Raw genomic sequence first — 24,230 nt, 5'->3', positions numbered from 1 at the left:
ACAAGAGAACACCCTCAGAGACAAATTTCATTTGTTATCTTTTCAACACACCATTCATCTGCGCATTACATGTAAAATGTAATGTGCATATTAACGTGACTGAGAGACAAATCAACACATATGTGATTTTAAATGTGAAGCTAAAACTGCATGTGTATTTTTTTGTTTTTTGCGGACACACAGAGCACATCAATACACCAGCATTACTGTACATTTCCATGTCAACAACCAACCTGCTCATTCTCCCATGTGAACACAGGCTGATTCAAAATATAGTCTTCTGCTCCATTTCCTATTTAGTAAAGATGTCAGTTGGGCATTTGTGAGCAGTAACACTGACCAACGGCATGTGTCCAAAAGTCTATGCTGGAGCTACATTATCCACACTCCACACTGCAGTGACACATGCCTAGAGATAAGAATCAAGAGCATGTTACCCAATTAGCATCTTTTCTTATCCCTCATCACATATACATTTCAATTTTTTACATTTGCAAGTATCTAAAGCTACAAATAATTAAAACTCAAAGCTCACTTTTTTATTGGCTTAGCTCAGTGGGCAGAAACACTGCAGTCTTTAACTGTAAGATAACGTACTTAATGACCATAACCTGAAAGTACTGTACAACCTGAAAATAAGATGAGTAGTAGAATACATAAAATGTCAACCAAATATTTATTTAGACAGAATTTTTATTTTGCATCCCTAGCTCAGTCTCTCCCTGCCCCACTCTCACTCTCTGTCTCTGTCTCCCACAAACACACTGAAGTTTGTGAATAACACTTGCTTTCCATTCACACGCTGAATAAAAATACGATTGTCGTTAGCTGGAGCTCCTGTGAGGGACCTGGCTTTCAGGCAATCAAACACAGTGAATTCTTCAGCTTTGGATTTTTTTTTTTTAATTTTTTGTTTGACCTGGTGTTTCCTCAGATCAGAAGTGTTGTCCAAGACAGCCAAACATTTCACATTACAAAAATCATAACGCCTGTGTTGAATGTAGCAACACTTAAAGTGCTGACATTATCTCTCCATTTATCTCTATACTCTAAGTCTCTCAAGTAGCAAACTTGGGCACCAATTTATTTAATGTGAATTGGTACTATATAATTCAGTCGGTACCCCTAAAAGCACTGAATTTGTTACCCAAACCTCCCACACACACAGACGCAAACACATATGCATTATAAATATGCAAACATGGCACAAACTGTCACAAACACTTACACACAAAAGCCTCTGCTGGTTGGAGAATCATTATTATTCATCATCTACAGACATCTGTGCTGCACACCAATGATGCCATTCAGAACATTTGGAATGACAATGAAGCCAGTGTTTGAGACTTACAAAGTCAGAGTGGATGGTAGGGTGAACAACACACACAGGCAAACAGAAGAAGGTCCATTTACATAAAGACTTGCATCTCAGAGGAAGCCACAGGCATATATATATATACACACACACAAACACACACACACCCCTCCTACAAACCTTTCCCATATTCAGTCTCTCTCTGCATTTGGCCTTTCATGGCTCTTTATCATAGATTATTTCTTGAGAATTGATAAATGGCCATTTTCACCAAATTACAAGCACATACATTGCAACCTGCATTCATATATTTTTCAGCATGAGGGTTTATCAACAGTGACTGAGAGGTACCTGAGAGTGCAAAAGATAAGTGTAAATGGGATTGTTTTATCCTTCAAGTATGAAGGTGAGCAAGATCTGATCATCACTTCCTTTTAGGAAATCCACAAATATGCCTTTTGGCAATTAAAAAAAACAAAAAACGGATGTAGGTCCGTACAAGACAAGGATTTAATGAAAGTTGATTTCACAAAAATGGTCTGTAGAGTGGATAAATCTTAAGAGCCTGCCAAGCATTCTCATGAGGCAGAAAATAGAGCTTTTGGAAAATGATTATGTAAGCATGGTCAGGCTGAGTGGCAATAAAGTTAAGAAGATAACCTTTGTCTCTTCTAACCTTCTCCCTAATCACTCACGTTAAATCTCAGCACAGCTGTTCATGTAATACTGAATTACATGATAAGGTATGATCTGCTGCTGGTGATGGTACTGGTGGAAATAGTGCTATAAAAATGTACATTATACTGATTTTATGAAGACAATAGGTAAATATGGGGGAAGCCTTATGTTTGCATTGTCAGCAAATTAAAGTCAGTTAAAGGCAGTTAATCCTCCAGATTTTCATCATATCAAACTTTAGGGTTGCTAGATTTTGTCAACGATTGCTGTTCAGTTTATCTACACACAGTAACCGACTTGTTGTTGACTTGTTGCCTATCTACACTGTTACCACCTGTCAGGTGGATGCTTCATCTTAAGGGTAAGCGCTCACTAAAATGGATTTTAACAAATTGGTGCTAAAATCTGAGAGCAATAAGTCTTTCGAGTTCAGCTGAAAAATGTGAACGGAGCAACAACAAAAGTGTTTATGTTTTTGTTGAGTGTACAGTCTCATTTAAAGGCAGACATTAAAATGTGCATGAACAGGAAAACTTTTAACTAATATATTTCACCATGAAAGCAGGAATTCTTTTTTTGTATTAAAAGCTTTTTGAACACTAGATAACACCAGAATCAAAGTTCATTTTGTTGACATATTAGACACAAAGGTTTTGTAAGGTTTTTTTTCTATTACTCCATTAAACAGAAAATACTGTCAAGGGCTATGAAAAATGCATTTTTAGGAATGAATCAATCTATGGATGATATATGTACAAACGCACAAAAAATAAGTAAAAGAATTATATGTATTTTTAAAAAAATCCCATACCTCTTTAAAAAATTATCAGCATCGATATCATACATATTGTAAGAAAAAGTATAAATATAGCATTTACTGAATTTAAAAACTGGCACCACCCAGTCTTATTGGAAACAGTGTTCAGTTTATCAGGGATTTTAGGTTTGTACTTTTATGTCAAGAGCAGGTTAGGTCAGATTATCAGATTAGGGCCTTTATCAGCATGGACTGGTTCTACCTCTGAACGCTCACACACTGCAGAGACATGTCCCCACAGTCTTTATTGAACCATTCAACCACACATTCAGCCACCACGCTAACATAAAGGATCGTTAACTCTGCTGCTGATGTATTATTCAGCAGAAGCTCACTGCTCATTTGCCATTCAATTATTAAGGGGGCTGATCATGACATGGCTGGTGGTGCAGACATCACTGAGGGGGGACAAATATAAACCCAACCCCATGATAATAGCACATCATCTTAATGCAGGTGTGGTTGTGGATGTACACTGATGATCTGGATAGTTTGGACAGTTTTAACTCGGATTCAAAGTTGTGGATGCCCTTAAACAATGCAAACAAGAACTTTGCATTTCTTCACATATTGTACATTATTAGTGGTCATTAGTGTACATTAGTTGTGGTACATCAACATGGTTTTTCATGGCTAATACTAATTCTTAGTCTGCTAGTAGACCAATAATTCATATTTGGAACAAATATACAATACATTTACAGTAAAAATGGAAATCTTTACATTTACTCAAGTACTGTAGTTAAGTATAATTCTAAGGTAGTTGTGCTTGATGTGCTTTTTATAACTTTATAACTAGGAAGTGTGTGTGTGTGTGTACATGTTGACATGGATCCATTAGTCAGGCTGAAAAGGAAACATCAACCTATAGACCGGAGAAATAGACCAGAGAAATAGGTGGAAGTATGCAGGTCTGTAAGAATATGTGTATAATTTCTAGCCTTTTCTGAGAGGTAAACACACATATATACACACACACCATGCAGACTGCTGCCCGATACATTAAGGCATCATATCAACCTAAAATAAAGCAACATCACCTCCTGTCATTGTTCTTGTGTGTTTCTCTCCTCAGAGCCCTGTGTATGTTTGTTGGGATTAGAGAATACGGTCATGCTATTTTGTGTGAGCTGTCAGCTGCAACATTCCACCCCTTTGGGACGAATGGAACGCTGAATGTGGACCAGATCTCATCGTCCAACACTGAGGTTGGATCTCATTGATGATCTTGTGGCTGAATGGGAGAAAATCCCTGCAGCCATGTTTGTTTGCTTAGAGACCATAAATTCTCAAACAAATGAGTTCACTGATTAGTTGCAGTTGCTTTCCTTCAGTGTTTTTTTCATGGATGGTTAGGTCATCATCAGGAGGTAAACTCAGCACTTTGCTGAGATGTTTCAAATCTGTCAGTCATGGTAGTGGGGCTGGGCAATAAAATGGTCTCGATAAACAATCCAATAAAAACATTAGATCCATAACAACGGCAAACTTTGGGCGTTTTGTCTCGATATGGACTAACAGTCTATAACACAGTTGAAATAAGTGTGACAACAGCCTTTCTTTCTGCCTCTATGCTTCGCGGTTCCCTGCTGCCCGCTTTGGACAGGAGGCAGGATCAAGTTCACACACAGACAGTAGACTGCAGCTTAAAGCAGGGTCCAAAGCAAATATAATGAAGCAAACATAATTATTTTACTGGAGTCGTTGAGAACAGTGCTCATTATCCACAACTGCAACAAAAGGAGGACAGTATGATCCATTTATCAAACAACTGTTGAACAAGCAGAACATAAACGAAAAGAAAAAGAACATAAAGGAAATGTGACGGTCACTCTGCAAACAGTAACTTGCTGCCTCCTCTTAATCCACACCCAGTTTGTTTCACACAGCCGTACTTATTGCTGAAGTGTCGAAAGTCAACCCATGCGGCCCTCCACAGCTGGATAACGTGATGACAAGAAAGGTAACACAATGTCAATTATAAGGTTATACGGAAGTGGTTTGACTCTTAAGATGGTCTGCAAAATATGCCATCAGTCGGTGCCAACCAACATGGGAAAGACAACAAATGTTTTCATAATGGTTTCATACAGGTTTGTTTTATTAAGGCAGATAAAGCCTATGCGCAAAGTGAAATGTTAACATTTGCCAAGTCCTTGTATTCTTTTATCACAAAATGTTTGCACAGTTAAATGTTTCATTATGTTATGTCTTCAGGTTTCAGTCATTTTTAGATTACTCTCAGACCAACAGAAAATTATGTATTGTGATAAATATCAATATTGATCAATAAGGAAAATCATGATAATCTAAGTAACGCTCAAGTCCCAAGTCCTAAACTTTGAGTTCTGAGTCATATTTTGCTCTTCACCAAATGTAAAGTACAAAATTCCACATTTTAAACGACCTTCGTGACCATTCAGTCGTAGATTTTCGAGGTGAAATCTGCACCATGAAGTCCTTGTCAGCACCCATGCACTTTGCCATACAGATTACAGAGTCTATGAGGTGCACCTGAATGTGCCAGAAAGTGGTGCAGCACACCCACAAATGAATCACACCAAAATGCTGTAGATACTCTGAGCTTAGTTTATCACATCACTACTATATGTCATTAACTTGCCAGTGTGACGCATATCCTAAGTTTTACTCAGCAAAATAGAAATTTATCCTCATTTGGCATTTGATGGATGCTAATTTTGGACCCAGGGCATTAACATCGGTTGACTCAGGAAATGAAGGGAAACATTGGATTTTTTGCACACTCTTATAATAATTAACTTTTTAATCTTTGGGGCTGTGTGAAGGTATCAAGTATTTTCAAGTCAAAGTCCAAGTGAAGCACTGAGTCATCGATATTAAAGTCCAAGCTCGGTTATAAGTTGTTTTTTGATTTGAAAACTTTTTTCCTCTCTCTATCTCTCTCTCTCTCTCACTCTCTCTCTTTCTCTCTCTTTCTTTCTCTCTCTCTCTCTCTCTGAAGTATACCTCTGGAAATGAAACCAAACGCAACTTGTATTTACAAAAAACGTAACTAAATAAAACCAATTTAAAAAAGTTTAATATGCCATAAGCATATTCCAAACAACAACCTATTTCTCTTTTTGCACAAGAGGTAAATAGAGACCCAAAGACCCAGGAAGGAGATTCCAAAGCATTATACGAAATTCAAATTGAGCACTGCATCATTCTGTGTAAGTGTGCGTACAGCATAAACAAATATTGAATGAGCTGCTCGGGATTCAGTAAGTAACCAAGGTCTCAAGCAGCCAGGTTAAAGTTTACTGCAGTATGGGACAGGACGTCATTTACAGTATTTGTGTCTGTGTGTGTGTGACTTTGTTACATGTGAGGTGGTCTATGAAGTTCTTCTGTTACAACAGTGGCATCTGCATTCTCGCTGCGTCACCACACTGTCTCAGGGTTCTGCTGTGCGAGGACAAAGTCATCTCCCCAGGGTGACTTGGGCACGTGCACACTCACTCACACATTCACACATGCACACACGCACACACACAGTGCCAGCTACAGGAATACAGCTTTTGATGAATCATCCTGTTGGTCAACTTTTCTGTAAACATAACTTTCTCATTTGATGATTTTTTTCACGTGTTTGTGACATCCACTATTACAACTGAAATCTCAGTTTTTTGATGTGTCACTTTCCCATCTTATTTTGATTCTCATCTTGTTTCAGTTACTTCACTTCCTGCCCTAGTGTGTATTCCACTGTGTACCCTCCCCCCTCCCATTTAGTTTTACCCGTTCCTTGTTTTTCACTCAGTGACAGTTTGTCTTTGTACCTTATGTCGAGCATTCCAGTTTTCCAGGGTTTGTTTTTCCTTTTTTCAATTTTTTTTTGTTTGTTTTGTTTTGTCCCTTGCCTGCCTCTTTATCATGTACGTTTTTGTAACTTTGATTTTTGTAATCAAATCATTTTAACGTTTATTTCTGAGGCCAAACTTAAAGATGGTGATGTACTAGAGGTGTTTCTTATTTTCTGTCCTCCCTATTTACTCATATGACTGACTGCCAACTTTTGCCTGGATCTTAAAACATTAAAGGACCTGCGTCTGCACTGATTAAACCTCAAAAACTCATTAGTTAAAAAAAACTAATGCCATAGCTCATAGCTTAGATGTAATTCTACTCTGTGTGGTGGACTTCTATGCACTTGAGTTGACAAGCGATGGATCTGTTTTTTAAACAGAGTTCGGCGCAGTGCTCACTCCACATAAAATGAACCTGCAATTAAGTATAAATGAAACATGGCTTTTCACCATTCTACAACAAGAAACTACATACTATATATAGTATAAATACTATACTCTTACCACTGTATGCAAAAAAGCACCTCTTGACCTCAAGATGCTCGTTGAGCAGCCAGCTCAAATTTAAATTTCCATGTCTTGGAGTTGCAACTCAGCTTTTCAAATCACAGATGTAAGGTACAAATTTATACTGATTAAATTGTACTTAGCTACATTCCATCACTGGATCTTCTAAATTTTCGTGCAAAGATTTTAATTCTTACTGCAAATGTATATTGGTTCCAAATATGAGTTACTGGTCACTTTGATTACTAAAAACCAGTATTGGTACCAACCCTGAAATAAACATAGTGGTCGATCACTAGTATTTACACTATGTTACTGTTCACAAAGAGAAAATATTCACTTTTCCATGGCCCCACAAAATCTCAAAAACCCACAGAGACAGACAGGTCCATCCTCCCTCCCAATGTGCTTCAGCCTTCCTGACATTTTAACATTTAGTATTTGTTGAGAACAGAAATTATCTTTAAGAATTAAGGACTTCCAGTGCATAAATTAATCCTCACTCCAACTGTTAATCCATATCAAAGCAGTTAAACAGCTCAGCTGAAAAAACAGTACGTCTCCAAAACGCTCTCAAACACTCCAAGCCGGGCTCTGTGATGACATTACAGAAAACAGTTGGTGTCAATTCTATTCATGGTGTCAGCCAATGGGGAAACTTCAGCACTCGGCCAGCTGCATCGAGGGGGCAACTTCATGGCTCAGCTGCTCAATTAGTTAGTCGCAGGACAACTTTTGTGGGAATGTGCCCACTGTTGCAGTCCTGATCAACACTACCTAATAGCCATCACCCTTTCACACTTCAGTTCAGTCATTACACACCATTGTTCCCCAACAATCTGATGTTATCCATGCTGCAGTCAAGCCTGAACCCTGGCTAAAAGCCTTTCACTACTCCCCTTCTCTCCCCTTGGTGGGAGTATTCACTCCCTCCTTCTAAATGGATATGTCATCTTCAGTCTGGCTGCCACCCACTGCAGCCTCTCCCTCTAATCACACTTTCAAAGCCCCTCCCTAAAAAAAACAAAGGGCTGCTTTATCATGAATCCCCACATTATAACCAACACTGCACAATTTCATTTGACTCCAATAATGGAACTAAAGGACGATAGTTTGTTAGATGGATTACCAAGAGCCGAATAAAATTATATTTTAAGAACTCAACAAGAGGCGAGGAAGTTATGCTGTGTGTTTAGCAGAACAAATGGAGCTTTTCAGTGACAAACTAACCAAAGATCAACAAAACAGACACATCCACCTCTAATGATCATTTTAAACATGAAATTGATTTCGTTGGCCACTTGGCAGCAGTGGATATAAGTCGTGACAACAACAGGGATAAATCATTTCCAGCCAAAGAACAACATTATAATTCATTGGGAGTGCACCTAATGAATGTAAGGGCAACATTCTCAAATTGCGTTATATTACCGCCCTGGCTTGGCCTCTTCCAGCTCCTGAGAAAAACATCTGATTCTTTAACTGCTAAATACTCCACTATGTTCACCAGCTGGTCTCCAACTGTCTGCAATTTCATGCTGGCCAGGTAGTGCTCAGTGGCTTTTAGAGCTTTTTACTGAAAACAGCACTTGAGCAGGGAGAGTGAACCACAGCAGTACAGTCACGGGCTGGCTGATCGACGATGAGTTGACACTCACTGGCCAAGCTGAGCCGCCGATTCAGGCCATATTCTCTGTAGGTTTCTCAGAAAGGGTGACGCCACTGATGCTGTCACATTGTTTTCATACTGACATTTGGTACAATGGTGATAGCAGATTTGACTGGTTGTTTTAACAGATTGGTGTCTCAGCCCAAAAATGAATCTTGACCAGATAAATCCACAACCTAAAAACCAGCTCTGAGTATTAATTTGAAAACAGTATTTCAGTAAGTGAATCAGTCAGTGGCTGGTGTTAGGCTGCTCATTAGCCATCTGTTTACAGTAAGAAACACTCATGTCCTGTGTGTGTGTGTGTGTGTTTGATTCAAGAGGAATGTTTGTTTGCAGTTCTCCCTCAGCCCACCCTTCTGCTATCACTGTCAGGGTTACATTTACATCTGCGAAGAGCGCCTCCTCAGCCTCAGCAGACACAAACACAGAGAAACAAGAGAAACAAACAAACCTCTTTGGAAAAGAGACCACAGCAGCGTCCATTCTCCAACTAACTCTCTAACTCATCTTTATATGTACTTATCTGGACACAGAGGTGGAAGGAGCTCAACAGGGACACCTGGTTCTTTTTACTAACCTGTGTTTCAGACCACAACTACTGTCTATTAATTTCTCACCCACAATACAAATAAAATGGAGACTGGCATGTTTATCATCAGATTTTATGTAATTGTGCTTTATGTAAATCAGATAAACAATGGCAAGTACAGGCGTGGGGGAGGGGGTTGCTTGTGGATGCATTTTATCCTGTTGTGATTCAGGTGTGAGAAATAACCTTAACCTCGGCTAAAACTGGAGGAGCTGCTCAACGGAACTGGTCATAACAAAATAGTGGAGCAAAGAAAGAAACAAACTGAATATTTATTCGCTTTATACAGTCCAAGAACAACTAAAACATAGGGTATATCGTAAACCAGAATTACCGCCTTGCAGTTGTATGCCTCTGCTCACCAGTCAAGCTGCAGTTTACATCTGCGGCTGTCCAGACCGATGAAGTGACGTATTGAGACTGAAAGCTTTGTCACACCTGCGAGCAAAGAAGCTACGAATTCCAAAATGTGGATGCGGTGGACACCCAAGATCAGTGACACCTACCAGCAGATCATCTCAGCTGGCCACAAAAAAAAACAAAAAAACAAAGTTAAACAAACAAACAATAAAAACCCCACTCCACTCTCGAACTCTCAGTGGTCCCACTGACTTTCACCACACTTGCGTTTCCTCTCTAAGAACGTTAAATTCCTGATACAAAAAATTTGGATGGCAATAGTGACTATGAAAAGATATCTGTTCGGTTTTTTGAGCTGATGCTTTTTTTAATGTACTTGAACCTCTCTGTATCATTTTATAAAAGCAGGTGTACATTCAATAAATGGACCCACTGCATGTCTGTGTATCTACTTCCTCGTCATTTCACTCCAGCCCATTCCATGTTGTTTTCCTTTGCTGGGCAGGTGAACTAATGCCATATTTCACCTCAACACAAGCTGCTGCTGCTGCTGCTGATGCTGAGTAAAGCCCTCTCCCCTTTTCCTCTCATCCCTTGTATCTTTTTCTCTCCATCTCATCTGTAGATTTAATCTAGACTCTCTCTTCTGTCTTTAGCGCATTTCCCAGGAGGAAGGAAGAAGCTTTCAATAATTCATAGGCTGTCTGAGCCTCTTTTCCAGAAACAACCACTGCTGCTGCTGCCACTGCTGCTGTCTGTCTGCCACACTACAGCTACCTACCAGCACAGACTAGCAGCCAAGGGTACTGAAGGACTTTTTGCTAGCAGCTGTGCTCTACCAAAACAGGCTATAATGAATAGTGCTTTTTGTTGTGTGGATGGCTTACTTGGTGACTGTGAGCAGGATTTAGCTTTGCTGGACACATTTTAGAACAGAAAAAGCCCTCTGCTTTAAATCAAAGTCACAACTAATCCAGCTGGAGCACCTATTTTAGGACAATCAAATTTCTGGCAACACTTTGATGAAAATATGCTGTGCTGTGTTATTTGAGCTACACAGATGGAGAGGTTTTCTTTTTTCTTATTTTAGCATTTTGACTCCACCGAGGACACTAACTGCTAATTGCATAGTGTTTCTAAATGGACTTCCAGAAATAATCAGAGTGAGTGCCATTGTGATGTCTTTTTGGTGAGGGATTATTGAGAGAGTGAAATTAGGTTTCCAGTTAACAGTAATATTTTCTAACTACTCCTACAGATTTTTGTGTTTCATTTGTTACAGCCCTCTGTTTGCCTTCCAAAGAGTTGTTGTGGTGCTGCTGCCTTGTGTGTGTGTGTGTGTGTGTGCAGGTGATTGCTGGGTGGAGCCGATTCCTGCACACCTGAGCTGGCAGGGCGGAGAAAGCTACAAAGGGCCCTGCAGGCTTGTCTCACTCTCTCTCCACCTGGCCATTTGGACTGCAGCTTACACTCACACATGCACATTTTCTCACACATCCAAACATATGTTCATCCACCCATTTTTCCTGTAATAAAGTGGTTAAATGGTTCAGATCATGTTTGGCTCTCCTCGAGCCAGTTGTGACACATTATTTGTGATCAGGTTTTTTTTATTCCTACCAGTATTACAGGGTGAAAAACTAACAAATCAGAGTATATTGTATATTCATGTGACTTTTCACTGTATAAGTATTATCACGCAGGTTGTACAGTGGGTAATAAAATGTTAACAATGGACTTCCCCATTTTGAAAATGAGAGAGACTTATTTTTTTCACTACATAAAAAGGATTTATTACATGATAAACTGAAACAAGCACTAAAAGAATACAAGTCTACAGCGTGACTAGCACCTCTGTGTGGCTGTCATGAGCGTACTAACATTTGCTAATTAGCACAAACACAAAGTAAAGCAGCAGTCGTTAGTTTGGCAGGTATTAAATCCGACCTCATGGTGGAACTAAACAAAAAGTCAGGGCATCAGCAAAGTCATAATGTCTGTGCCATATTTCATATGATCTATCTCGTAATAGTGGCTACAAACAATGATGGCAGAAGAATATGAACAGTTTCTCTTCTAGCCAAGGCCATGACACCTTCTGCTATTTGAATCTATTTTATGTTATGATTTAGTCTTGCAGCTGCCTCCAAATCAGGTGTGCGAGTCATGATCAATGCACTTAAGTATTGTCATCTTATGTTTTGTGATGCTGCACCATTTCTCAAAAACACTACTTGCAAATATTTGTAGCAGACTAAATAGTGTGACGCAGACTAAATAGCGTGATGCAACGAGTAAAGCTAAGAACTATAATTGACAGCATATACAAACAAAAATCGACTTTTTTTTAAATGCAAAATTTTGGCCTTTCGTAATAATTAAACTTTACGTTTTCCTCTCAAAATAAAGTGCTCTGCAGCTGGAAAGAGCAAGAAGAACAAACTTAAAATGAACTGTACCCGACGTCATGACATATTTTACTTTACCAAACAAAAGCAGGTGATACAGCAGGTGAGGCCGAGTTATTTAACAAAGCAAATGTCAGTTACTTACATCATTTTAAAGTATGCTTATAAATTCAGCAGGGCTGAGGTTATCAGCTGGGTGATTCAGGTGTCTGATTGGGTTTGCTGTTTCCTGGTAGTGTCCCACAGTTTACTTTGGCCTTACACGGATTACAAATTGCAAGCTTTGTGTCTTCTTCGCTCCCGGTGAGGAATGTCCAACTAAAAACACGTTAGCGTGCTGCTGTGAAGTTATTGCTGTGTCGAAAGCATAAAACAGACCGGCTGATACAGGAGACTGACCGGCCCAGTGCGGGCCGAACACGCTCAAAACCGGCTGATTCCGGTCACTGGCTGGTCGATCGGTGCCTCTCTAGTGTGTTCTTTATATATTTACAGTTGTCTTAAAATTAGACTGAAGAAAGTTTTCGCAATGTAGTGAAATGTGTTGTACTGTATTGCCAGATTCTTGCCAATTATTGCCAGTCCTACTCTGTGTGTGTGTGCGACAGGTAATTCATGATATTTATGAGCTTATTAGTGTTTAAACATGACTGTACAACATTTTAGAAAAACACTGAATTAGTCCACCCTAAACTTTGGCAAAGCAGCTTATATGACTTACGTACTTAAAAGCAGAACTGCAGACTTGCTGTGACACTCGACTTACCTGGGACTTTAAAGGGAAAAAGGTAAGACTCAAGCTGACTCATACATTTTGAAAAATGCTCAACTGAATGTAGTTGTGCCTTCTGGAGCTCTGCCAAACTGTCATTATTCATTAAGAACCAGGATGTATGCAAAATCATCATAAGTTGCAGCTGCTGGCACGGGAACAAAATGAAGAACACTCTAAATTCAAATGAGACAAATTATTCTTTCATTATAAAAATTATGTTAATACAGAGCTGATTGGTTCATTTTTCCCCACTTCATATCCAGCATATTTCCCATTTTCCTCTCTGCAATCATGCAAAGGATTCTGATGCACAAAAAATATAATTATATGCTAGTTTATGGTTTGAGTTATTAAAAAAGTCCATTTTAATTTTTGTCGAAACTGATGTGATGTCAGAGAGGGGCAGCTTCACTGGCACTAAAAAGTTTGCAAAATATGTTTATTTATCACAATAACATTTTTCATTTCAGTCCATATTGATAATTAGTAATGATTTGTGTGTTGTGTTGTGTGTCTCAAATTACTTTTTTGTAATTGACTTTGAAAAAAATAATGTTATCGTAAAATAATGTTACAGTGTCTGTGCATCACTATGAAACTACTAAATGCCAATGCTAACATTACTCGCCAACAGCTGAATGTAAGCAGTGGCCAAATAATTGCAGCCCAGTCCAGCTGTTCAGTGAAGTGGTTTTCACCCACACCTTCACAATTTGCACCCATTTTTCTCACTCCACACTGCTTCCATCGTTGCTGTGTAACATGTTGACGGTGTAACCGAACAATACATCTGATTGGCTGCAAGCCCCTCGAAGCATCTTCCATTAGCAGGAGGACGTATTCATTCTGTGCTTTCACTGCGGTTCATATTTAAGAGAAACTATCGAACTTACACTGATATCTAACTACAGACATCCATCACAGTGCCTTTTGCAGAGCTGCACGGTTTGTTTGAAGTCTTGTCATCTGACATGTAGATACCCTGATTCATTACGCGCAACTGGTTGTATATTGTCCTCTCATAGACTCAAGACTTGACGTGGACACAGATTTAAAAAGAGCTTTGCTTTAAAGCCATTTCAGAACAACTAAGTGGAGCTTTAGGTGCATTTTTAAGAGGGTGAATCCAGAACAAAGCTGTAAGTGAGCTATGGTCAAATTTCAATTATCTAGACTAATCTTTCTCACACACACAGAGCAGTGCTCTGACTCCTTTCAGCAAAAGAAAGCTTGAAGAAGCTTAAGCAGGCATTTTACTCCCAACACTAAGTGAGCAAGAGTAGGCTACTCTGCGAATCTCTATTTGAATATGAGGCAGCTCCGTGCTAAAAGGGATTTATCTATGCCAGAGCATTTCCATGAATTCAAAATTTGTTTCCTACTTGGTGTGTTAGTCTAAAGGTCAGGCCACTCTGTCCTCCACTCCACAAACCAAACTTAATAAACGTGTCAAACAAAATGCAGCCTTTAGCATTTCAAATACTGAATGAACCTGAAGACTAATTAATTGATGGGGCATTCACTTATTGGGCAGATAACATTCCAAAAACTCACTTCTTTCACAGGTTATTGTCCATACTCAAACTCTTCTTTTTCCCATATCTGAGTACGTGTAGGCATTTGCTACACCACTAAAGATGAGTGTTCTCCTCTGAAAGTCAAATAAAACCTCTTGAACGGGAACGTTTGCTAAAAGAGGGGATGTCACCATTTCAAAATCTGCAAGCAAAAACAATTATGACTTGGTCACCATTTTTAAGTAATTTGTAGATATGTTACTGAATACTGTTACCGACATATGATTAAGATGTTCCCTGTTCCCCCTTTATAACTGTACTGATCAATGGGTCAAATGACTACATCATGTGAAAGGGCTCACTCACAGTGATGAACTTTGTAATGAAGTTCATTTGAATCTGCACCAACACTGTACTTCCCCTCCTTTCCCCTTTCATTTCATCTTGACTCAGTGGCCCACAAACCATCTGCTGCTGATGTTTCCAGTGGAAAAAGCTGTCATAAACCTATTGTTCACTACCTGCCTAATACCAAACAGCAGACAGACACAGGTGGGAACTAGCTGCTGGAGTATTTAACAGGATGGACCTACGTTCATCAGGTAGTCATAAACACAACTCTGAACAAATGTTAATGTTGCTCTGTCTGCTGGGTGTGCCAATAGGCCAGCTGTTTGCTAACACTTCATAGTGTGTCATAATATACGACTGACTGCAGCTGCTGTTTTTTACTGTCATTTACTGCTTTGCTCAGCAACAGGTGCGTCATTCTTGATCAAGTTCAGAAGGTGGTCATCATAAGGTGATAACAGGTCAGTGATGTGTTTACATAATGTTATACTGTTTTTAGGCATATGTGAATATATTTCTTGTATACCTTATGGAATAGACGGTATGAACAGTCAGACTATGTTCTAAGGTATGAGTATGCACCAGGGAGCAAAATTAACCAAAATTATCCGCCAAGCTCGCTAGGCTATCGGCCACACCGGTACTGGTACTTGATGTTGCATTCAATCAATCCTGGTCATGAGGATTTTCTTACTTTCCTTTGCTGAAATATATTTTCCACACCTCTCATCACATTCTTGTTTTTTCACCAAAGCATTTTTAGTAATAAAATGCTAAAATCATATCAATATCCCATTTCTTTCCACAGGCAGAAGATAGTTTCAAAGATTCTAAATATAAAAAAATCAAATCAAACTGATCTCTGCTTGTTTTACAAATTTCCTACAATCCAGAAATTGCACACCATGAAAACTAAAGGGTTAAAAACTGCATCTAAGTGCCCTCCAGAGCTAGAGCTGCAGTACATTTACCTCATAGGATTTATACATAACCTCTCCTGCCTCCAGTGCCAGGCCTCAGTGAACCAGCTACTAGTCTATTAGACTTCACAGATAGCAGTTCTAATTCATTTATCTGTCAGTTAACCTTATGCGACAGATTTGCACTCTCTTATCAGTCAGCAGCTTCATCTTTCATCCTCTCCATCTCTAAAGGCTTTGTCTCTCTCTCTTTCACTCCCTGCCTCACTCTCTCTTTTCTTTTGCAAATGGTTCCTCATTTTCCAATTGTGTTTACTTTTTCTTTCTCTCTTCATTTTAAATCTCTGTCTCTGAGTCCCTAGCTCTCTGCAGTCTCCATAGATACCCAGCCAGTGGGTTTTGCTCAGCCCACTGTAAGACTATCGTTCAAAGACAGACGAGATCTAGGTCAAACACACTGCTAGCTGCTGCGACTGCTCTGCTGGGCTCTGTGTTTGGTTACCGTATGCCACATTTGTTTTGAGTTCTGATTCACTTTTATTTTTTTGCTTTTGCATCTACTCAACAGAAATGTATTCCTATATTCATGCATGAAGCTGTGATTGGATTCATACTTTACTAGGAATATATCTTACTTTAAGCTGCACTAATCAGTATTCAGTCAATATTAACAATGGCTCAAATGACAAATGAGTAATTAAAGACCTAAAGAGAATTTTCACCAACTATGCAGTTTTCACTCAGCCTAAGCACACACACCTGTAGTTTGGCTAATTTGTTCTGAAAGAGGAAAAAAAACAATATATGGTTTCCTTTTAGCTCTGGTGTAGCTCATACTGACTGTTCATGCAAAGAGCTGTAAACATCCACGCTTATAGATAAGAAGTAATGAGGACTGCACAATATTGCTAACATTAGTTGCCGTTAGCTAATTACAGTGGCTCAATTAGCTGTGTAGCTGGCTAACTGTCCCTGCCCTGGGCCTGGAAGTCTCCTCCTCCTCCCTGCATCCCTAACAAGGGAGTTAGAGGTGTATACAGCTGTAGCAGTCCATTCAGACTCAGCCAGTTAACAGGACCACCAGCTGTAGCTGCTAATTGAACTAACTAGCTGCACGGCAAACTGAGCTGACAAACTAAGCAAGGAGTAAAGCTGTACGTCCACCAGAAAACTAAATGACAGCGTTAAAACCGGTATCGAACAGTAGCCTTTTTCAATAATTTACTCCCCAGGCTAGTTAAAATACTCAGCTAACATCATCCATGACAGTGGAAAAAACCCAGTTTAACAACTTATCTTACAAGTTAATTAATTACATGATGATGTTGATGAAGTTGTTGATGGCTCACTTAAAGTTTCGGTGTTAATGGAGGGTTCACCTCTCCAGAAATGAACGTCACATTACAGACACTGCAGCAAGTCGAGTTTTGAAAAACATAACCCCACTTGCAGGGTTGACATACTCTCTGTTCCTCTCGACAGTCAAAGTTACTCTCTCACCCAAATAAGCTATCATATACTGACGGAAGGTTAACTATGGGGCTGCATAAAAGGCCATAATAAAATAAATAAGGATTTTTTTTAAGCAATGAATCATTCCAAGATCCATAGTTCACCTGTCTACTGCACAATATCTGACAGATAAAAGTTGCAGAGTAAAAATACATCCAACATTTCACTCCAAATTGTAGGCAGAAAGTAGCACAAAAAGGAATACATGCATACAGTATACCTTTATTTAGAGAAATACTACATACTATTTTGATAAGATGATTCATATTTAAGTTGCAACTGGGCCACAATGTCCTGCTAATTTATGTATGAGCTTGTTTCTGTCAGTTGGGACCAACATATGAGATTGATGCTCTCTCAGCTAAGTGCTGACTACACAGTTCTGCTCTGATCATCAATCCAATGGACAGCTTTAGTGAGGCCAACCCAGAGCAGCCTCATTATAAATCCATAGAAAGAAATGACACAGCTGTTACTATTATTAGTACATAGGCCCCCCCATTGCATCGCTCATGACTCCTCGGAGTTTAATGTCTGAAGGTAGGTGAACTAAAAATAGCTGTCCCCACACAAACACAAACCCCACTCACACCAACCCCTCTATCAGTACATCGGCAAAGGCATCAGGCAGTGATAAAAATCGGTCTGCCTGAGGACAGTTCAAGCTACGGCTTTTAAAATCAGCACAAACATCACTAAAATAAACCAGCTGACAGGCATTAGGATTTCTGATGGCTAATAATAAACCCTGTAAGGATTAAAGGCTTCACAATATGCATACTCAGATGGCACTGTTGTGGAGGTCACCACATTAGATTATACCACACATCTGTAGAATGGTATTTTGCCTGTCTGCTTTTCTATTTTATTTGAATTAATCTATTTATGTTTTTGAATGACTGATTGATGATGTTATCGTTTGAGGGCGATGAGGCTATATATACACAGGGTGTGTACACTGATGGGCGTTATAATTTCTGTGTGAAGACTGATAACCATCGAAACAAAAGTGTGTCAACAAATCAAACTTTACCACAACAGCAAAAGATGTGAGTACGGAGAGCAGCAGTCAATTAATTCGTTTAAAAAGAAACTATATTTTATATATATATATGTATATATATATATATATATATATTATTTTTCTAATGGCCACACTGTTTAAGTAACATGTGATTTCTGAGAAGTGAAGAAGGTCATACAAAAACACAGCTCGCCAGGTCTACACTCCACTGTTCCAGTGAGAGTGGATCCTTACACAACAGGTGAGGTCAGAAACAGAGGCACTAGTGGCACAGCACATGCAGTATTTCCAGTAAGCTTCGGTCACGCTATGCGAGTCTTTTACTAACATCAGATGGCAATCATTTCAACGATGCTTCTGATAAACAAACTGTACCCAAAATGTGAAGCAGCAGACAGCAGACGTACACAGCTACAGATAAACTGTGAATACGTTGGGCCGCTTAGAGGCTACAGAGACAGATATTTTCCTGAAGAGTTGGTGGAGATCAAACAAGAGCTAAAACGGAGCTAATAGTGGACTTAAACTAATCAGATGGGCACAAACAGATCTACTAATGAATGCTTATTGTTCTGTGTTTTTGCCAGATGTGTTAGCAAACTGTCTGACAACATGTTGGTGCACCTCGTTCTGCTACCCGCATTGATTATTGCCAAATAATTAATGAATGCAGCTTTAAGCTTTGGTTAAAGGTATACTATGCAGGATTTGTCGGTTGTTGTTTGTAAACATACTGTTCAACGGTGCAGTAAGAAAAATCTGAACAAAGATTATTGATTTTCAGTCTCAGGTCATTAAATACAGATGCCTTGGGTTGAGACGCTTGATCCACTGACCCAAAGCATCGGCATTTGACCTGTGAAGGAGACTCAACAACCAACTATCTTTATCCAGAATCGCTGCCAAGAAACACAGCAAAACAATAAGGACATACAGGCCAAGGACAGGGTCTCTCTATTTTAGGAGTCCTGTCCTTCCACTCTGTGTCCTCACTAAGTTCTGGTTCAGTTACTAAATACGAGACTCTACCAATATGACATATTAAAGTCAATCTGTTCTTTGTACAACTAATCTATAGTGTCTTCTGCTGGCCTGGAGTAGATAAACTCAAGTCTTACTCCATCACACATGTATCTCCGCTCATGTATGGAGACTGCAACGTTTGGACAGAAAGTCCGCATTCAAACTGCAGGGATGGATGAAAAACTAACTCGCAGTCCAATTTCTACAGATCTTTCAACTGGACCTAACCACCTGTTATCGCAAATTGAAAACTTCCATCACATGAAAACAGCCATGCTATCTCCATGACAACTAAGCAAATTCAGTGTGCTGAGGAAGCTCTGGAAGCAGATGAAATCACTGGGAAGATCTAATAAGATAGATGTGCATGTGTGTGTGTGTGTGTGTGTGTGGACCATTTATTAGACACAGAGGGTCTAATGAAAAGAGACTCAAGTTGCATTATGCAAAATGTATGATTCAGTGGTCTCAGCTTCCGTTGATCAATTTTGATCAATTGGTTTTTAAAATATGTCTCCTACAGTCCCCAACTTCATGGAAGTGCAATTTTGAATTACCAGAGTACCCCATAAGCAATTTAAGATGCTGTCACAAGAACACTAAAAACATCTCTATAAACAAGGTGTTATTATGCTATCTGAAATTAACATAAACCATAACTAAAGTGGAAACAACAAAAAAGTATATCATATTTCTATATATATATTACAATTATACAACAATAAATATTCATATGCATTACAAAGTGTTTTTCCTCATTTTTCAGTTGATTTTATATTTTATTATATTTGATTTTATATTATCCTCCCCTTTTTGCAGCTATCATAAAAGTAAAAACTTGATTACCTCATGAGAACACACCCTGAGATTTAGTACAATGCACAGGCCTTTTCAAAACTGAAGCTAAACATAAAGTGGGATCAAACAACTGTTGTTTATCCCCGAACAACAACCTGTTTGACAGCACGGACACACAGTGAACAGGCTCCTGCTTCCCAACAACAACCCGGCAGTAAACCTGCGCCAACATCATTATCATGCTCCTTATTAAGCTCACTGCGGTGTTACCGTAACGTCTGATGGTAATATTTGCAGACAAAAACAGGTGCTAGTAGACATAGCCCAAGAATTAGAATTAGCGAGCAATGGAGCGGCGGAGGAGTCTGAACCTACGCCCGTCTGCGCTCCAAACACATGAACGACCAAACACGACTGTTATGCTCCTTTTTTAATGAAATTTTATAAACTGTCATGTGAAGAAATGCCTGGGCTTACCGGTCCCCTCCTCTTCAGAGAGATATTCTTCCACAGCAGGAGATGGAGCTGGTGCAGGAATCCCATTTTGCCTCCCACTTCTGCTTCAATATGTCCTAAATTTACCAAATTAGCATACCGGCGGTGGCCTGTGACTGAATTTAAAAAAACGGGGAATTTCTATACCGATCCCAGGCATCCCGTCCGAGCCTGTAACGGTAGTGAAATGTGTCGGCCTTGGCTAATCTTTAATAATACAAGCTTATATACTCAAGTGAATGCTTTGTTTTCCAGTGACTGGCGGTAAAAGTCGTAACGCTGTTTGTGTCCCATCTGTCATCCTCCGTGTGTCGGTGAAGCACCGGTTAGCTTCTCCCGCGGAGTCCGTTCTGCTTTACAGTGCAACGTTCTGAGCTGGAGCAGGAAACCAATGGAGATACCGTCATGTCAAGTTAACCACAGTAATATGTATGCTTCCGGTCTGGCCTTTAAAAACAAAAGCCCTCCCCTGCATTTACCATTAAGGAAGCCGTTCAGTCGGTGACCAGAGCCGTGACCAACATCCTATGCCTATCCCTGCAGGCAAGTTCCAACGCCTGGTAGAAAGACTGAAACCAGCAGAGAGGAAGTTAGCAAAGTGTGCATTCAGAATACTGGTAGTAACTTAGCCCCTTTGCTAGGACTGCTAGGATTAAGCTCTAAGCTTGTGCTCTGTCTGCTGTGTGGTCAACAAATCACTTGGTCCGATCTGTGTGTTGTTCTATGTGTCGATGTCAGTGTGCTGTGTAAGGGAATTCTTTTACTTCTCCCTCATCTTTCTTTAGGTTACGGGTTGGCCTCGGTCATCAGCGTTGTTCTAAAATGTCAATGGGAGACACCTGGGTGTCTGCCACCTGGAGATAGTGGAGGGGCAGGTGATACCAAGGCCTTGATAGTGGCAGATGATTAGATGCTCACTGGGCAGGCCTTGACTCTGTGTGTCCCACTGTCCTGTTTTGCCTGTTTCACCCATGAAATAGATGCTCATTGCTTATCTTCCTTATCCTTTGTTTTGGGCTGTTTGTAGCATACTGTTTTGAGCATTCTCTAAGTTGTATAAATGACTAGTGTCTGGGTTTCTCAGGTCAGGACTGGGTGACATCACAACTGCACTGATGGCTGCTGATTCTCCTTGAGCGCTCAAAGTTCAATAAATCTTTCAGCACAAGACATCCAGGTCCAACATCATTTCTTCAACACTACAGTACTGAGATTTTCTCCCTAACATGCTACAATTCTACATTAGTCTTTCACTCCAGTTTGTTTCTGTTTAATTGAATTTCAGCCAGTCGCAGTAATAAATTTGCCAAGCCAGGTAGCTGTCAGCTAGTCTATCCTTATATTCATGGAATATACATTATATTATGTTTTGGTCCAGGGTTTTATCAAAAATAATAACATAGCAGTGAAGATTTTGTTCATTCACCATTACATGAAGATAAACCCCTTAGTTTTAGATTTCTGTCTAAAACACCGTAGTTTGTGGCACCACTTCAGATAATTATAATACTGTCCCTTAGCTGTTGTTCACAGCTCTTCTGTTACACAACTGTATAGGACACCACGAGGGCAAAGATAAGCTTCTATGGAACTTTATGCATCACACTCAGGATATACTGAATTGGACTCAAATGTGAGACAGCAGAGGAGGATGACCAGAAGTACAGAAGTTGCTCAGGAGGTCGGCCAGATGCCAGGACAGATGGACTGGCAGAGCTACTTTGGATAATGGCAGCGTAGGCAGACCAGCTCTGGAGGATGTCCAGATGGGCGAAGCTGCTGTGTAGAATGACCCTGAAGCTGAGAACGGTGATGGGACCAGAGGCAGGACCTCTCTGGAGGTCGGACTGCAGACTGGCAACAGTGGGCTAGCAAATGGGAGACGAGTAAGTGAGCCGAATGAGACAGTAAAACAAGAGGCACACCCAGAAGCTGGTAACAGTTACAGCTCAGCAGGAACAGTAGACGGATGCAGCACGGGCACTGGAGACTGCTGCAACTCAGGCTCAGCAGATCTCTGCAGCCCAGGAACTGTAGGCAGCTGCAGCTCAGGAACGGGAGCTGCTGCAGTACAGAGCTGGAGGTCTGGAGTGGAAGCTGGGCTGGTGACTGTCTGTATGAAATGGGTGTTGTATGAGTGAATGAGTAAAGAAGCTCCACAAACAGCAAGGCTAATGATGTAGATGGGAAGTGTGAAGGTCAGGTGACTAAGACAGAAGGGAAAGGGGTTATCGCAGAGTGGACAGAGGAAGGTGGGAAAGCATGAGAGCATCCGGTGGATGAGAGAAGAACGGCAACGATGACAAGAAAATGAGAGATGAATGAGAGAAAAGAGAGCCATCCATCCATCCATTTTCTATACCGCTTACCTATCAGGGTCGCTGGGGGAGCTGGAGCCTATCCCAGCTGACTACAGGCGGGGTTCACCCTGGACTGGTCGCCAGTCAGTCACAGGGCTCACACACAAAGACAGACAACCAAACATGCACACACTCACACCAAGGGGCAATGTAGAGTAGCCAATTAACCTAATGTGGCCACTGCACCTTGCCACCCGAGAGAGAGAGCAGTACATATTCATATATGTACATATTACTTTTTACCTGTGCAGCATGTCTTTGGCCTGCATTTAGTCACTTAAAAGTCATTTAACAAAGATGCAGAAATGAAAACAATGATTATTATTCTGTAAATCTGCGTTGGCAACGCCTCTATAAACTGTTTAAAACTGATGATCTGTTGTAATGGTACTCTGTTGTCAATGAAGTTTTAAAATAAAGAAAAGAAAAAAACCTGGTAGCGCAGGCCTACATCAGGGACTGTGGAGTGGGATCTCACAGTCAACTGTTTGACAGTGTGGTGTCTGTAGAAGCGCCATATCCTGTGTACATCCTGTGAACTGTGGTGATTCTTCCATCTCATCATTTCATGAAGCGGGTTCATTCTTACTGGCCTTGCATGAATATAGCCTATTGCTAGTGGCCCAGTTCTTTTATTTATAGATGTGAGCCTCACACTTCATGCCCATCATGACCCAAGTTCAGTTATTCAGTACTCAGCTGCATCAAGCCTCAACTTTATGTGGCATTTTTAGTATGCCTAACAATATGCCAGTATCAATTATTTGTATTGCACACTCTTAATACAGATGTGTTTTGTTCTACCACAGAACTTTGATGTAACTTTGTTTTCCTCCAGCATGACAGTATATCACTGCATATGGGTCAGGCTGTGCTGACTGGCAATACCTGCTGGGAATTTTATTGTCTAGGACACAAGGTGCAGCTAGACTGACAGATGCCCAGTGACAAGACCATCTGAGGAGGAGACAGTTCCCTCAACACCTTTGTCAGTGAGTCCGAAGCAGTCAGACAAACAGACAGTCAAACAGCTGTCATCAGTAAATTTTCATTAAACATGCTGTAGTTATATATGCTTCTCGACTTGAGTTAAAGAGATCGTGGACTTGCTGCTGGGTGAACTGGACGGTGGGTAAATGTTTAACTGTATAGAATGTATCACGATTCTGAAACAGTGGATGTTCATTCTGCATGTCACTTCCGGCTTGTTTTATGCAGTTCACCTTTGTGCCACCAGGGAGCACCAAAGCATTATTCCTGAGAAGCTTTACCATTCCCA

The 24,230-nt window shown here is 40.1% G+C and overlaps 1 protein-coding gene across 6 annotated transcripts in view; it reads right to left on the bottom strand.

The window, feature by feature from the left end:
* The window catches only part of abca2 (ATP-binding cassette, sub-family A (ABC1), member 2), an 80,775-nt gene extending 59,776 nt beyond the window's left edge, over nucleotides 1-20,999 (bottom strand). For 5 of the 6 annotated variants that reach the window (XM_046385683.1, XM_046385682.1, XM_046385680.1 and 2 more), the window contains exon 1: nucleotides 20,574-20,998. In XM_046385683.1, coding sequence (XP_046241639.1) covers nucleotides 20,574-20,639 — 66 coding nt within the window. In that variant the 5' untranslated portion in view covers nucleotides 20,640-20,998. Of the gene's footprint in view, nucleotides 1-20,573 lie in introns of all 6 variants that reach the window. The other variant, XR_006843108.1, reaches the window with a different exon arrangement.
* Nucleotides 21,000-24,230: the final 3,231 nt, after the last annotated feature.

The sequence above is a fragment of the Scatophagus argus genome, chromosome 4 (genome assembly GCF_020382885.2).
Source record: "Scatophagus argus isolate fScaArg1 chromosome 4, fScaArg1.pri, whole genome shotgun sequence".
NCBI classification, from domain to species: Eukaryota; Metazoa; Chordata; class Actinopteri; family Scatophagidae; genus Scatophagus; species Scatophagus argus.
Note: the sequence above shows the minus strand (reverse complement) of the source record. Positions and strands in the feature narration are given on the sequence as shown.